The following is a 17,738-nucleotide window of genomic DNA, read 5'->3' as shown; positions in this document are numbered from 1 at the left end:
GGTTAGGATCCTGGGTTTTTTGAGTCTTTTTCCTCATTAATTCCATTATGCCATACATTAATCCAAAATACAGAACTCATAAATATCAAAGACTTAACATGAAGACTTCCTAACAATTACCTAAGCAGAAAACAAGAAAAGATGAAAGGAACTAACTATTCATACCAATGGCAATTGCAGTTTCCTGTGAATCTCCAGTAACCATTTTTATTGCAACTCCTGAGGTGATGAGTGTAGTAACAGCTTCTTTTACACCAGTCCGTGGAGGATCAATTATTCCCACAAGCCCCAAAAATGTCAGCTGTCCTAACTCAGGACCAGAAGCTAAGGCCAGAACTTTAAAGAAGAAATAAAAATATTAAGATTTGAAATTAATGTTTATATCAGCATTTAAAACAACTGTTTCAAACTAACAGGTCAGCATAAAACAAAGGGCTGGAATTGGTACTCTCTTTTTTTTTAAACTTTGGTAGTAGCAATGCTGAGCATTCACAACAGCCTACTTATGTACACTCTCGTCTGCTAAAGAATTCCTTACCGAACAACCAGGTTTTAAAGATAACTTTCCTATTTAGTCTCATCTGAAAGTGTTTATATTTTGACTGTGTAGAAGGACCACATTTAGATACATTTCTCATGATTTCTTTTATGCATTAGGATGAAAGGGAGGATCAGTTAATGTATTTATTTTCTGCTTTGTTGGTTTTGGTTTTTGTTCCTTTTGAGATTTCATTGAGTACATCCTGAATATTTTCTGGAATGTCTTTTAAAGTAGGATTCTTAATTCAAATATATTTAAATGTCATTAGAGTGGTAAGGAAAAAGCAAGTCTGCTTTTTTCAAAACATTACCCTTGATTTTTCTGACAGAAAAAATGACTGTTCAAATAAAACAGAAAAAAAAATAACACTCCTAGCATATCCTCTCAGTTTCTAATAATTTGCATCTTAGGAAATTTCTGAACCACAGAATACCCCTCCCTTCAAAAAAAAAATTAAAAAGGTGTGCATGGACTTAACAGCCTAGAGATCTCTTTAACAGAGGCCAAAGAAAGGCAGTTACGTATAATCCTGGCCCATAATGCACTCCTGTCAATCATCTTGTGAAAAATACTTTGTTTTATCTAAAATTCCACACAGTTTGTTAACAGAGAAGATAATTCTAATGGCATCTCCTGACCTGCAATCAGTTTTGCTAGCCTAATTCATGAAGGAGACAGGAGCCAAAGTAATGGACAAATAAACATATTCACATTAAAAAAAAAACCCTATGGGCATCTATAATAAGGTATGGAAGCCATTAACCAGAAATGTACTGCTCAGTTATGGTCATTTTCAAGAGATGACAGGAGGCGACAGTGCCCTTTCTCACCCTCTGCAGTTTAATCATGTTATTATACAGGCCTAAAAACTAAAGAACACAGTGGCACTTACTGAACAAAAATCCCCCAACCAACCAAACAAAAAAGAAGATCCAGTGTTTTGAGTTGCTCTTGTTTGTTGTTATTGGTTTAAGGTCATATTTTTTTAAAACAAGTAGTGGCCACTGAAATGAAATTGTTATTTTGAGAGACTGAAACAGCCTTACCTCTAAGCCCTGCAGAACCCATAGACATCTTCTCTTGCTGGTATTGCTCCCTCTGCTGCTGCACCAGGGGGAGGTTCTGTCCCTTACAGTTATAAGATGTACAGTATCTAATGACCTGTTCATAAGCACCTTTCATAAAGCAAACCTCAGGTTTGTCCTAAAAAAAAAAAATGGTTTGTGCACGTGTGTAGACATACACAAGTACATGGATATATAAGAATGACAGATGTGTACTCTTCTTAACAATCATGAGAACATAATGCACATCAAACTTATACTTCCAAACATAAAAATCTGTTCTTTTGAGTGTCTCTAGACAGTGTACATTCAAGAATCATAAAGTCAAAAGAGTCAAGCTAATAATCAATATCTCATTTCAGTAGACATTAAACACAGGCACTGCAAGTCACAGTTTACAGACTAAGAGGCCATGCAAAGGACAGAAATTCAACCTACACAGGACATTAGACCTGAAAGACCTTAAGTTCATCATCAGACCAGTTACACAGGTCATTAAACATCCCCTCCATTCTTGTACAAGGCCTAATAACTTTAATATTTTCCAGATAGCCATCTAGCCTTGAGAGTATGATATGGGACTGAGTCCCCCACCTACCTCAAACACTTAACTCCAATGCTAAATCAACTCATTCCTTCCCTTCCCCCACTTTCCATTAAGAACTGCTGCCTCAGCTAAATTTCCAATCACTGGTCACTCATCTTCTCTCCAGCTGAACTAAAAAGCTCTTTTTTATTATACCTATTTTCTTCCTATGAAGTTATTTACATGCACAGCAGCCAAATTACCTCAATCTTTCATGATAGGCTTAACTGATGAGAGTTCCAAATTTCTAAATCCACTGTATTTTCTTAGTCTTCAAATAATTTATGTTCCCTTTAAATCTGTTATCAATTTTCCAACTTTCTTTTAAAATTGCTGATTCCAAAACACAGACACAGTAAGTCTTTACACGGATTAAAATCTTATACCAATATCTGCTCACCATTCTTTACACAGATGTGGATAATCAACACTATAACCCACATAGCTAAACGGAGTCAAAAGCCTTCTTTCCAAAGCAAAGATTTTTCAGTGATACTGGAACACTGTCAGCAATCCAATATAAGGTCTGCTGTTGCACATATTGTCTAGAAGGCTCCAGTTATCAGACTGGCACTGATTATGTCAATATTTGTAACAAAAATATTCATATGGATCTAAATGAAACATGAGAGAAGAAGAGTGGGTTTTATTGATAATCCATGCCAGTGTTGACATCAATAAAATTTGTCAGCACTGGGGATGTGATGCCTGCATCAAAACCAGAAACCCTATGTTTTCAAGCATAGTAAATTTTACTATTGAATATCAATGCATATTCTTGTTCTTAATTCATTATGTAACTATGCAGCACTGGAACATCAGAAGATTGGCAGAATTGCTTTAGGTGTTTGAGAAGGAAGAAGAAGGAAGGAGAAATAGCTAAGCATACATTCAAGGTCTCAGTTTTCAAAATACCTAAAATAATTTCCCAGGATGCCTTTTACAGAAACTATTTCTTGTGATTCCTTTTCTCTACTTCAGAGCTTGAAACAAAAGCTGTGTCTATTATCAAACCATATTTCCAGGACTATGCACTACTGCCACCCCTCCAAAACTTTCAAAGCCAAAAATGAAGATATTAAACAAGGTAGATAACCATTCTACAGAGCCAGTGCTCATGGAAACAGTGATTGAAGTTTACCTGTTGCGTTCTGTGAATGCATTTAACAGCCATCCATTTTTGTTCTGAGCTGAAGGGATATTCAGCCTTCCTTATGTAGTCTTCCTGGACTCCATCTAAACCCATCTGTATAAAACAGAAGTATCACCACAACGTCAGGACCTTTTCTTTTCAAATAGGTGTGAAATTCGATGACTTGTTGAAACACCTTAGTCAGGCAAACATTACTTAATTAAAGAATAATTTCATCTCCAAAGCTGCCTTCTGAGCACACTGCTCCAATTTAGACTTCTTGACAAACTAGCACTGAAAACACCTAGGAACTTCTTTCAGGCTTCAGCACGAGCCTTGCTACATTTCTCAGTAGCTGTAATGGGTGTGTCACAGCATTACACAAAATAGCAATAGCAAACACCACCCCCACCCCACTCCAAAAGAAAAAAACCCCAACACTTCAACACAGTGTCCACAGCTCAAAAGCCCTGCACTTAAAGAGTGCAACCAATACATCAGTTATCAACTTCCCTCTGCTACTGATGTGAAACTGGGAATGAGATGGTACAGTCAATACTCAAATAATATATAAAGTAAACCAGTTTATGGCAGGTAAAAAGACAGTACTAAGTGCAAAAAGATGAAAATAGATTTTACTTCACTCGTAAATTTTTTTTTTCTGATCCTTCAGAACGCCCATGATTTACAAGAAAAACATAGGAGATGAGCAGTTGCAATACAAATCTAGGAGATCCAAAAGAGAAGAAAAATGAGAAAAACAAAGCCACAACTTATTTCTACACATTTCCCACCTGCCATGAATCCAAAAAGCACCATCAAGTACACACCTTCATAGCCAGTGCAATTAAAGCCCCTTCTGTTGGTTTCCCCATCAATGTGTTGTTTCTAATCAAGGCATCATTGCACACACAGCCAGCCTAAAGGATGAGGAAGGAAAGGGAAGAAAATAGAACACAAAGTAAATACCATACAAAGCTCTCATGCTACATCATCAGTTGAAACTCATCTTTCTTTGCCAAGATCTTACCTCCACAATTTTGCTAATGGATGGGTTGTTATAACCATGAATAACTTCACCATCGAGCATCACTTCTCCAAACCTGTTATAACCTACTCCAGTAACCTGCAAGACAAGCAGCCAGAGGCAGCATGCAATTTAATGTTCACCAGGTTAACTGCTTTCAGCTTTTTATTATAAACTACAGAAGAATTTCAAAAGGTCATTCATAATGGTTTATTTTATTCAGCATGCATAAATTCTTCTTACTCAGCTTCTAATGCAGCAACACTCTGATTTCAATAAAATATATTAGAGACTACAGTAATTTCACGATTATAAGCCACACCATTTTGACTAAAATTTTGGTCCGAAAGCCAAAGTGCGGCTTATAATCTGGTGCGGCTTATATATGGACAAAGAACAAAAAGTTACTGTTTTAGTTTGGAGGACAGGTGTCTGCTGAGAAAGGCAGGAACTTCTCTTTGAAATGGAGAATGTAAACCCCCTCACTCCAAATTATTATAATTTGGAAATCAAGGGGCTTTCAGGCAAAAATATGGAAATTAGGGATAACAGTTCTTTTCTAGGGAAATTAAAATAGAAATACAGTACCACAAAGAAACAAACTCCAAACCCTGACAAAGTCAGACTACAACCTGACACCCCATCAGGCAGGGTGTTGGCAGCAGTCCCATTAAATGGTGGTTGCATCCTCCTGCAGTGACAGATGTGATTCAGTTGGAGCAGTGCTCCTGTAGAAGGTGCAGTTTCCCTCCAGAGGTCCAGTGGTGATGTGGAGAAATCCAGCTTTCCACTGGAGTCCAGTGGAAAGAGGCTCCCTTAGTGTCCCAAAGCCTCTGTTTTTATTTTGGTAAGAAATGTTGGTCTCTTCCCCCTGGCTGGAGCAACTTCCAATGGGATGCAGTAATTTTATCAGTCACACAGTGGGACTCAATGGCCATTAGCAGACAATGACTCTCTGGAGGAAGGATGGGTTGTGAAAAGATAAAGAACAATGCCCCACCTGGTTTCAATGGATGGCCCATTAGCAGATTATCTGCCATTGAGATAAGGATCACTGTCCCCACCCTCAACAGATGGTGATAGAACAGATACCTTTTATCACACTCTGTATTGTAACATGCGGCTTATAATCAGGTGCGGCTTATGTATGGACAAAAAACCAAAAAGTTGCTGAAAGCCAGAAGTGCGGCTTATACTCAGTGCGGCTTATAATCATGAAATTACTGTCATTTCTTTAAACAGTATCAATCTATCCTTAGCATAAATAAATGTAGTGTATGTTATTTCCATATAGTATTAGGCATGCTTTCTTTTTTCTTCTTTCCTTTGCTTTCTAACTTTTTCCTCCTATTTGTCTTTATCCTTATTAATAATGCATATCCCCCTGCAGGGGAATGTTATTACAGAGCAGAGTCCTACTTCCATCAAGTTATTAAAAGAAAAAAAAAGAAACAGTTGAACAGTCTCTCAGTTTAGACCTCAGAAAGGTGTTAAAACCAGTAAAATTGTATGAAATCAGACATCCTACCAGGATCCTAAAAAAGTCCTCATATCTACAGCATTAGGCATTTTACAGCCATTTTAAGTTCTCTTCCCATTAGGAAAAAGGAGCTGATTTGACCCAGATGAAACTGTGCTAATAGCAGTATTCATATAAACTTTTAGCAATAAAAAATCAAGTATCAGGATATTCAACAAAATATAGGCAATTAATAGGAAACAATGTGAATAAATGTCAGGTTTTTTCTTACAGAATAAAATTCCAAGACCATCTACTAACTCTATTGTGGAAATAAAACCCTGATCAAGGAGTTTGAGAATTTAAGAACTTAATTAAAACATTCCTATGAACCCGCATCCAGTTCCACACCTCACTGCTTTTCCATTCCTGCTGCTTTTGCTTCTCTTTTGTGGATTTATACCATCAGTCTTTCCAGTAACTCCCTAATCTCGACAATCACTGTTTCATGTCCTGCTCCTACTTGCAAGTCCATCCATTATAAAAAATCAAGAAAGCCATTGGATATTCACTATGAACAGTTCACAAAATAAACTGGTTTTTAGGCAAAAAGTTGGATATCTCCACTTTAAATGTTTGGAATATGTAAATTTTAGGGGGTTTTCTTTGTACCTGAAACAACAAAATAGCCTCAACTTTGTGTACTGAAGAAAAACAATCTCTCAACTTGTCCATGTATCTTACTGTCTCTTACTGTGTGTGACCCACAGTCACCAAAAGTTAGAAGAACTTAACATATGTTTAAAAAATATATAAATATGTATAATTTTTTATATATATGTAAATATATATATAAAAACATGCTTTTGTAACCAGAGAAGGCTTGGATAGCACAGCTGAAAAGCTACATACTAAATGAACTGAGGGACAGGAGCTTAGTACAACAAATTTATGTTTTCTTAACTGATGATTTACCTGCAGTATAGTCCAGGATGTTATAGCTGATACATACATCAAAATAAAAAGGCAAATTCAAGTCTAAGTGGCACACTACATACCTCTGCATGCTGTCCATCAGAAGTAAAAATATGGGTAACAGTCATCTCATTCTTTGTCAGAGTTCCAGTTTTGTCTGAACAAATGACATTGCAACAACCTGAAATAACAAATTAACATTCATAAGACAATTCTTGTTTAGAACAATCTGAGTAACTAACAAAGACAAAAGTATGCAAGCTGAGCAAATTTCTAGAGATATTGCAGCTGTCTGTGAATAAGAACAAGTGAGAGACAGCAAATTTTCAACGACTAATGAATAATTGTACAAGGTTCTTTGAGAGTTTCCAAAAAATAAAAAACCTTCCAAATTAATTTAAATCCCAAATCACAATTTACACAAAATGTGCCCACTCACTACCTCTCCTTTATTTTATTCTGTTGTATCTCAAGATACATTATGAAATCTCAGTTGTGATTCCTGGTGAGGAAAAAAACCTAAGAGCCTGCTTTACAGAAGTCATTCTTCTTTATTAAAAAGTACAACATGTATTTAACACTAACCATACTATGTGTCACACAAGTGTTACACTAGTAAGTCACAAGTGTGACTTACTAATAAGCCTGCAATTCAAGCAAATTTTAATAAGCTTGAAAAAATTACAAAAATGTGAGATTTGTATACGCCTTTTTAACTTTGGAATGGAGATACTGAGAGTGTTGCAGCATCTTGACATTTCTGGACATGATAGCAGAAACTGCACAAGCAACAAAAAACCTTGCAACACTAATGAGGCATTATCCCTACTAGAGGCATTGGAAAAAAAAAATTTCCCGATCTTCAAATTGCAAGAAGGAATTCAGACGCAGTAGAATTACTTAACTTAGTATTTCTTTTCCATGTTCTGTGCTTTACATGTTTTATAACTCAACAGGCATACAGAACTTCTTTGAGCTTTAAAGTCTTTAAATGATTTTACATTCTAATATGAGCATCACAATATCAGGAAGATGCATTATGATTATAAAGCTTTTTCTAATATTTAAATACAGATTTGTTTTCAACCGTCAATATCACTCCTGAATTTACATCAAAAAGTTAAAATTTCAGAAATATTTTACAGGTCTTATTTAACAAGAACATCTTACAGCAAACAGTTTAGTATTGCTAGCATGGCATGCTATTAACTGGCAAATTATTTATTTCAGTTCAAAAAAAGTAGTTAGAAGTCCCACAGAAACATTTCCCTGAATTGCTCCAGTGTAACACACATTCAATTCAGGAATGTTTTAAAGATGCCAACACACTGCTAGCAAAATAAGAATACCTGTTTTGTTTTCCTCAAAGTCATTAGTACTTCCTAATGTTTATATCAAAAACACTATTAAGTTAGTCTACTCGTACCTAAAGTTTCAACAATAGGCAGCTTTTTTACAATAGCCCGTTTCTTCACCATTCTCATCACACCAAGGGCCAGTGTCACTGTTACCACAATTGGGAGTCCTTCAGGGATTGCAGCTACAGCCAAACTGCAATGAAAGTAAATACACACACCTATTTTCAAATGTCATACAGGAATACACAGTAGTGATGAATTTACAGTTCAGAACATTGGTTCTGTAGATGACTGGTCACTGAGGTTAAAACAGAAAGGAAGGAGTTGCCATGTGATTCTAGCTATATAGCATTCATTATAAGAAACCTGCTGGAGACAGCAACAAATGAAATAAATTAGATCATTTCTATTCATTATTTATGCAAAAGTATGAAGAAATCTAGGGGAGAGGGAGAAATCAATTGTACATCTGTTTTGCCTACACAAAACACTAATTAGGTTGTGCAAAGCAGCCCAGATTGTGAAGAATAAGTGTAGTCAGCACTTAACAGAACTGGAAAATGCCACCACTGATTCACAATTGCGACTGCCAGATCATGATGTGGCAGCAAATTAAGTGAGGGAATGGCCTTGAAGGTCATTTTAAAAACAAATAAAAAACTTGATGACAATATAAACAAGATCACACTTCATTAGGCAATGTTCAAAGATGCAGTTCCTGGATTTCTTTTCTCCCCTCCACAAACGTGTAATTCTTCAGAGTCTGATCCTGTCACTTAAAGAAACCTTTCTGCCTTATGCACTGCCCATGCAATCAGCAGCCCAACAATTTTTCTAGGAGTATGGAGTTAGACCATCTAAATTCAGTGGTGTTCTCAGCAAACACAGTGGGATTAAGTTTGCATAATATAATAGAAGATGAGTCATTGAACTACATGACACAAAGCAAATAACTTAGTTTTCTCATACGCCTTGTATAATTACAGCTACTTTATTTACTCAGCAACAAAAATTCAAACTATACAACTCTATTGCCTGTTTGCAGACATTCCACAAAACACTCAGAAATCACCATATAAATGTAAAGTTTAAGAGACTGATAGGAACACACTGCATCATTAAAAATATATATGAATTTCCTTTTCTATTTTCATTTTTAATTACTTACATGAAGTTAATAGCAGTGTATGCAAACATATTGTAAAATAGATCACTAGCTTTCAAACACTTGCTATAATGCATGATCTACATTATTTCAAAACATAAATCTTACCTCACACCAATTGTGAACATATCAAGGATATGCTTTCCTTGCAACCAGCCAACTAGCATAATAACTCCTACAAAGAAAAGTCAAGGGGATAAATGTAAAACCAGCATGTACTGTGGCCTCATGGGGATGAGAAAAATTCAAATAACCAGAACAAAGCTTACCATTGTGCTACCTATAAAAATTCATTATTTATTTCACTGTCACAATTCCATTAGTATGGAAAAGATTAAGAAAATATCAGCCAGTCAAGTTGCCCAGTCATATCTCTAAGTGAGGTACTAACTTATGCACACTTTGAATCAGATCTAACTACATTGCAATTTAAAAGGAAGTATTTGGAGGACAAAAAGTCAGTAAAGTACATTTGGAGGAAGAAGCAAGTAAACACCCTCATGATTAGAGCTATGTCACATTATGCAATTTTCAGATGACTAGTGACATGAACTCAAAGTGACCAATGAAATCAAGAGCCAAAAGATTTTTAGAGATTTAGTCTTCCATTTCCCAGGTTATTAGATAATCTTTTGCAATTATTATCTTACCTATTATACCAAAGGAATACAAGGAAAGCTGTTTTCCCAAGAGATCCATGCTCTTCTGCAGAGGTGTCTTTGGAGCCTTGATAAACGGCAAACATGCAGCAGTTAACAAATGGACTGCATCAGATTTTACTTCACAGATGCAAAATTCAAGACAGTCAGTGAATAAGATGCAGTTATACCCTATATGTCCATATATTTACTTCAGGAAAACAGACTGTTCTTTCACAGAATTCAGTGAGATTCAAAAATACTTCAAGGAAATGAAATATTTATTAGAAATGCTCTTCTAGGGCTTTGTGATATCTACAATAAATCTAATGTAAGAGGTCTTATCAAAAATTTCCTTAAAAAACCAAAATCTCATGCCAGCTATAAGCCACCACTTCCTTCAAGACCAAAAAACTCTTGGTAGCAAGAATAAAACTGATTTTCAAAACAGAGGCATTAGAGCTCTGGAAGGTCAGTTATATCTCAGAAGGAATGCTTTTAATCATCTACAGAAAATTCAATTCAGCAAAACAAAGTTATGTAAATATTTAGACAGGTTCAGAGTATTATTTTCACAGTTAGTATCTTTAGGTCAGCTACTGATATTTTGTTGCACTGCATTAAATTACTACTTTCATGTCCATGAGCTAAGAGGAAAGGAAAATACTGAAAGCAATGCATGTTTAACTAAGTTCCTATGGAATAAATTCAAAGTTTTAATGAATGAAATACACACTTTCAAACTATGTCTTTGCTTCTAAATATCTTCTCTTACCTCTTCTGCTTGCATCATTTTGAAAACTTCCCCAAATTCAGAGTTTTCTCCTGTTCCAATAACTATCCCCTGAAAAAAAACCAAAAAAAACCATAAAGCCAGATCAAATCTGAAGTTTTAATGCTAGTGTTTGTTACTGACAGATTTGACTCCAATCCTGGGGAAATGCCATTTAGCCCAATACAATTTTTAACTCTGTTTACAAAAGTAGTTTTTGCCACAAGTACGAATTTTTCCTAAAAAACTTTTGCCTCAGTGAAACAAATTGCTTTTCTGTGCACCGTTGAAGCACTTACTACCTACCAGTAGCAAAACTCAAACTGGTAACACCTAACATTAGCCAGAATCATATTTTCTGTTACACATTTTCAAACACATGAGTGTACCTCTAGAAGCAAAACACCTAGACAGAGGAGTTTGACATCACCTGCACCCTATGAACTTAAGCTCTCATGGCCATAGTTTTCTTAATTAACTAGTGCATGAAAAAGCACCAGTGAGAAAAGCTCTGCAAAGTATCACACTAATCACTGGGAGGTAAACTTTTAAAGTAAGAAGTTTCTTCAAATAATTGAAACATGAAACATATTCTTCTCTCTCCATAATGATTTTACCTTTGCTTTTCCACATCTGACCAATGTCCCCATGAAAGCAATATTGCTCCTAGAAGTAAGGTCTCCATTGGTTGCTGCTGGTTGAGGAGCTGTAGATTTAGAGCAAGGAGCTGTCTCACCTGTGAGACTGGATTCATCAATAGAAAGGTCCACAGCCTTTGAAAACAAAATGCGTAAAAAGCATGACAATATTTTGTAAGCATTTGGAAGTGTAAAGGTAAGTTTCACAATTTTGGCCATTAAAATACAACCAATTTATTCATAAAATACAGAGACATGTCAATATTTTAAGGATCATCAAAGCAACAATCACTCCTACAAAACTGTCACCAAAGATAGAAGACAAAGAAGCCACTTTGCTACTGTTCCAATTTAGCCATGAGTTCTGAAATATTTATCACCACTACCAAAAGGAATTGTGTTTCAAGTCTACACTTTATTGGTATGTTAGTTATTGATTCAATACACTGGCTTTAGAGAAGATGATCAGAAAACTTGATGGACCACTCATAAAACACAAAAAACCTAGGCCAGAAAATACCTGCATATTCATTTGAAAATCAAGATTGTCCCCAAAAAATCAGACCAGTGAAGAAAAGTTTTCACTTACACAAATGCCTTTCCAAAGCAAATAGTGCCTAGTTACCACTTCTACTGTTTTCTAGGACAGCATCAATGAGAATATGAAGAACAAATCTAGTACTTTCTCTGAAAAGATGATCTCCATATAATTTCTTTTTAAAACCCACCACCCTGTAGCAATGCCCAGTAGACACAAGAGGAAAATAAGATGACATGCATTTATTTTCAAATTATGTGCAAGAGTAGTTTACAATGGAAAATCTCATCTAGGGAAAGGTTGCAGACAGCTGAGAAACTTCTAATTCCATTTCTGTTTTCCTTTGCAAGAGGCATGCTGCTATCATAGCATGGTATCAGCTCTAAGCAAGAAAGTAGGTGCTGCAGCAACAGCAGTTTCATAACAATGCAGGGACTACACAATTGCCAAGGGAAGCAGTGTGTTTGCAGTCATAAAAAATAAACCCATTCAAGTACCAACTACACCACTGGGGCTAACAATACAATCCAAACAAATTTGTCAAAAAACTAGTTAATTTAAAATTTGTCTATGAAATAAACACTGATTAATTAACTATCAACGGTGGATAACCTGGACATACAGATTTTTGTATTTCTTTATTTTGTGGATTTTTATATCCAGACACTAACAGGATAGATAGCCCAGATACTGAGCAAACTGAGGATGCCCAATCTAATAGAAAAATAACATTATTCAACTAAAACCAAAATATGACAGATGAATATATATACACACATTCCACTTCATTTTAAGATAATATTCAAGTACTGGTATAGTGCAATTGCTTCCACTCAAGCACTTCCAGTAGTGCTAATACCACAAATCAAGTATTTAGTAAACTAGAAGATATAACAACACACACTAATGAAAAAGCATCAGAGAGAAAAGATTACATCAGCACAATTTCACAAGTTTTTCTGACATTTCACTATTGGAGAACAGTGGAACTACACCTTAAAATTCAATGCAAATAAGGAGTGAAAACCACCTTCAACCAGATGCCAAAATATTTTAGCATTCAGACTGAAAACAATGTTTTCACAACATGTTTAACATTGAGGGGGAAAAAATTAGTATTTTCAATAATTTTGTGTACATTGCACATAAAATTGAAAAATTCTTTCTTCTCCTGTCCTACAGTAAGAAACTAAATACATTGGTTAAGAATGTATGTGACATTTGGAAAGTAACTACTTCAATTTTTTTATCAAGATAGTTGTGAACTCCAAACAAGAAAGAGCACTGCACTTCAGTACTCAGTGGTTATCTTCCCTTCCCCTCTGTCCCACAGAAAGTAAAGTTATCAAATACTAAATCCAAGTTAGGAATATACCTCAAATAATCGTAGATCAGCTGGAACTCTATCTCCCACTGACAGGCAGACTGTATCACCTGGCACTAAATCTCTTGCAAGCGTGTGTTCCACCCGACCTTCTCGCACACTGTAGGCACAAAGAGCAGTAAGAATGACTTCTCTGGCATTTTGGCTGATTGCACATTGCAATGCTACACATTTCAGCAAAATATTTCTAATTTGCTGCTTGTTTCTCAGAGCTTAGATATCAGTAACATCATTCAAAGGGTTTAGAGAGGCAACCACACAGTATAGTTTTTTAGGCTCATAAAACAACTTTTAAAATGAGCAAAAGCAAAGTGTGTTCTGTGTCAGCATAAGAACTTGATACACAGGAACTAAGTTCAGCAAAACCTTTCCCATTTAGTCACTTCAGATTAAATTTCTTATGATTTACTTAGGATTCAAAGGACAAAATTACATACCAATGGCATTCCGGAGGCACTAGTTTACTAAGCTCTTCGAGAGATTTTTCTGATCTGTACTCCTGCAGAGACATTTTTTAAAAAATAAAGCAGATTGTGGTTTTAAACAGGGAAAACTTACACAACATAAAATTCAGCTACTGAAATTTATTTCATTAAAAAAGTTGTATTAAGTAATATTCCAAACAGATAAGAGATGACTTTCAACAATTTTGTTAGATAGGTTAAAAAATAAATATGATCCAAACACTGAAAAATTTACAGATTTGCCTACATGCATTTCTTCTGAAAAAACAGCAGAGGTCCTTGACATTTTCCTTCATTATCTTCAGGTCCTTGTAATACTTGTTAAAATGCTTCTAAACTCAGGCATCAGACATATAATTGAATGCTACAGTTTAACAAATAGTACCAAAAATACTGTGTTCATGCTCTTAGCCCCAGAAGAACCAAGGTAACACAGCTCATCTTTAACTTGATAAACAGGTTACAAAATTAAGGTAATTAAAGATAAAAAACACAAACAAAGCAATTCTGGTTTAGGCACACCCTGACTAAAGCTGTGCATTTACAGAATGAAAACAACTTTTTTATGACTGGGAAACAAAAACAATCTTTTTTTTCCACTTCTGCACAAAATTAAAGCAATAATTAAATTTTCAAAATCTTTTCTATGAAATTAGATGTTTAAGTACTTCTACACTGTTTGTTACAGGCTTCCTTACCAAGAACTCCCATTGTTGAGTATAATACTGATATAATATTATATGATATATAATATCATATACATACACTGATATATTATAGGAGTATAATACTGATACAGGTGCATAAATGTCAACATGGTTAAAGCAGGACAAATCGTGCACTTTAGACGAGGCAAAGACTTCGATGAAAGCACTTTACTCAACCATTCACAGTGCAATGCACCAAGACAAATACTTCAGTCTTCTGAGTAAAAATTTACATAAAGGCAATGATCTTATTTGGACAACAGCTGTCTCACCTGAACGAAGGCAACTGTAACAACAATGACTATTGCCTGCAAGAGAACAGAAGTGGTTGAGATAAAGGTATTCCAAATGACCACGAAAGTAAGCAATCATACTTGGTTTTGCTGAGTCATAGTTGTTACTACGTATTAACTAGATGATTTGGAAACAAATTGATTTTCTCGTGCTCAAAATCATTCAGTATCTCTTGGGTCTGTCATAAAAGCAATGCCACTATCTATTTGCACCTGCTTCAGTGATGTCCAAGAATGCAATAACCTGTTTTTACTAAAAAAGATTGATAACTAGATAGCAAACTTGAAAAACTGCTTCCTGTTTCTAAACAGTGAGTAAGAGACAGCAATGGAAAGAGATCCATGACACAAACAGAAAAACTGACTGGTGTTTTCTGTGACCAGAACAAAGGTGTGTTAATTGCTACAGGGTATCACAGATGTGGCTTCATTCAAATACCCAGATAACAGAAAGACTAGATAAGAGGCAGCAAGCTGAAGAACCAGTCTGGAGCCATAAAACAGTCTAGCAAGAACAAGAGGAGGATAAGCCTCAGAAACTCTGCCCAAGGCACCCTCAGAGTGAAACAGGACACTGGGCAAAATCCAAATAGACAAGATGTCAGAGATCCCAAACAAGAATGCTAAAAATGCTGCTCATTAGGAAGAATCCAAGTACTACGGCCTCAAGAGCAGCCTTCATAGTCCCCTCTATCACATACAATTCTGGTTGCAACACTTCAACATAAACATTACAGGGCTTCTAAGCATGTGATGTGAAAGTGAGCAAATGAAATAAATCTATTCCAGGAAACAACAAAGATCAATTTGTTGTAAAGCAAGTCTCACCCTCTCCTTCAATACATTCTCAAATTGAGTTTTGCTACAATAACTGAATTTGTTACCCAAGCTGAATTGTTACACTGATTTCTTCCAGAACCCCAACAAACAACCATTAATTAAGTCTTTCAAGTACACACAAGTACTAAAAATAACCAAGATATTACCATTTTGCAAGTGAAAAGCTCTTAAAACTCTTAAGCAAACCCACATAAATCCTGACTTGCAATAGTAGCATTAGCCTCAGCAATTAAATAAGAGGAAATAACTATATACATATTTCATCTTTCCATGGAATATTTCCACCACAGTTGCATGACTTTTTGGAGGCTATATTATATTCCACAGACCACACTATCTGAAAAAGTTTGCATTCCTAGCCTCACATCAGTGTCTCAGCTTGTGTCTGTGTGTAATGGCTTGCATTAAGAAGCCAAATGGAAAGTATTTAATTATTTTATTTTTCAGTTCCCAGTCCAGATCAAGAAGTTTTACATTTGTACCAGCAGAGCTGAAAGGATGGCAGAATCAGCTCAAGAGAGCAGTGCCACCAAAAGTAATATATGTCACTGAGCTTTCAAAGCAAATAAGTTTTGTTGCCAAGGCTCTAAGCACAAATGTATACTCATAGAAAAATTGCACTATCATCTGAAAATGAAGTAAAACAAATATTCACTTGGTCACAAAGTGGGCATTACTGATAATAACAAGACTAAATGGTGCAAGTTAGGCAAAACCCACAACTGATAACTGTAACTCAATCACACTCTTTCTCCATATTTTAAGATACTTCTACCAATGTTCACAAAGCTATTGAAAGATTTCTACCCAGGCTGTAATGAAGAACGAGGAATTACTGCTCTCTTACACTAATTACTTTGGGTTTTTTCTCATTGCCTTGCTCAAGAGGGTTAAGAAATAGAATTAAGGGCACTAACCAAGGGGAAAAAACATGAAATTATTCAACTTTCAGCCACAATAATTAAATATATTTCATAACACAACAATTTACCTACATCCAACTTAGGAGCACAACAAACTATTCCAAACTAACACTACACTCAAATTCAAAATTGCAAGTTTTATCTTTTAGAGGCCACATAGTTTGTCTTTCAAAGACAACTATTATTTATAAAAAAATTAGAGGGGTTAGGAGCAAACCTCCAGTTACCCTGAGCTAAATATAAAATCGACACAGAAAGTGCAGAGGAATGACAAAATAGAAAAAAAAAAAAAACAAACCAGCTAGAACATGCCTCTAGTAATACAGAAATCATGATTTTCAGTCACCACCTATCACCCCTAAAAGGTCAAAGGGATTACAGCTCTGTTCTGTGCCAACTGCAGTGACAAACAGTTATGAATACTGTATTTGGCTCACTAGGTTAGCACCCCATTTAGCAACCTAGCAACCTTCCACAAAAATTTATCATTTCAGCTTCTTTCTTCTGCAATTTCTAGACAGTCCAGATTTTACTTCTTCATGTTTAAAAGATTACATCTTTCAAGTAAATTCACAGAAAGTTTATGTTTGCTCCAATTTGAAATTAAAGCATAATTTAATACTAAAATTATACAGAATACACAAAAATTGCTTTTCTGAACAAACGCCTAAAGACAGGCACTTTAACCAATAGAAATGATGCAAGGAGCAGCCACAAAATTGTTCCTGGATGTATTTTGATATGTATTGCTGCTACCAATCAAGGAAAAGGAAAAAAAAACCAAAATCCAGTCACAAACTAAATGGATTTAATGAAAACACACAAATCAAACTCGGTAACTGCAACCAAGTGATCCCACCCCACACTGGCATTCTCATGATGTTGAACACACATGTGGTCACACACTGCCAAGTACTCCCAACCAAGACAGAATTTTTGTTGCTTACCACAGTAATACTGACAGCATCATCAAACTGATGCATTACAACACTGATGACTGCAGATGCCAGGAGAAGCATAATAAGGGGGTTTTTAAACTGAAATGAAACAGAAGAGCAATTCAGCCACACTCTCGACAGAAAGGTCATTTCATCTATCCCTCAAAGCACACCAGATCTATTTTTGAAACATATTATTCTATTATTAAAGTATTTACAACCTACCAGTGCAAAGAAAAGCTAACTCTACAATTCAGATGCTTACTTGAGGCGATTTCTTTTAAATACCAAAGACC

The 17,738-nt window shown here is 35.5% G+C and overlaps 1 protein-coding gene across 6 annotated transcripts in view; it reads right to left on the bottom strand.

The window, feature by feature from the left end:
• ATP2C1 (ATPase secretory pathway Ca2+ transporting 1) overlaps positions 1 to 17,738 on the bottom strand; it is a 67,078-nt gene that overhangs the window by 13,673 nt on the left and 35,667 nt on the right. For all 6 annotated transcript variants that reach the window (XM_033052823.2, XM_033052849.2, XM_033052833.2 and 3 more), the window contains 15 exons: positions 17,452 to 17,541; positions 14,721 to 14,756; positions 13,715 to 13,776; positions 13,269 to 13,377; positions 11,335 to 11,490; positions 10,721 to 10,789; positions 9,958 to 10,033; positions 9,416 to 9,482; positions 8,211 to 8,335; positions 6,868 to 6,965; positions 4,354 to 4,449; positions 4,154 to 4,243; positions 3,333 to 3,437; positions 1,588 to 1,744; positions 166 to 336 (listed from right to left, as the gene is read on the bottom strand). In XM_033052823.2, the coding sequence (XP_032908714.1) occupies positions 166 to 336; positions 1,588 to 1,744; positions 3,333 to 3,437; positions 4,154 to 4,243; positions 4,354 to 4,449; positions 6,868 to 6,965; positions 8,211 to 8,335; positions 9,416 to 9,482; positions 9,958 to 10,033; positions 10,721 to 10,789; positions 11,335 to 11,490; positions 13,269 to 13,377; positions 13,715 to 13,776; positions 14,721 to 14,756; positions 17,452 to 17,541 (1,507 nt within the window). The remainder of the gene's footprint in view (positions 1 to 165; positions 337 to 1,587; positions 1,745 to 3,332; positions 3,438 to 4,153; positions 4,244 to 4,353; positions 4,450 to 6,867; positions 6,966 to 8,210; positions 8,336 to 9,415; positions 9,483 to 9,957; positions 10,034 to 10,720; positions 10,790 to 11,334; positions 11,491 to 13,268; positions 13,378 to 13,714; positions 13,777 to 14,720; positions 14,757 to 17,451; positions 17,542 to 17,738) is intronic.

Source organism: Catharus ustulatus, chromosome 1 (assembly GCF_009819885.2).
Source record: "Catharus ustulatus isolate bCatUst1 chromosome 1, bCatUst1.pri.v2, whole genome shotgun sequence".
Taxonomy (NCBI): domain Eukaryota; kingdom Metazoa; phylum Chordata; class Aves; order Passeriformes; family Turdidae; genus Catharus; species Catharus ustulatus.
The sequence above is the reverse complement of the archived record's forward strand: the minus strand, read 5'-3'. Positions and strand labels throughout refer to the sequence as shown.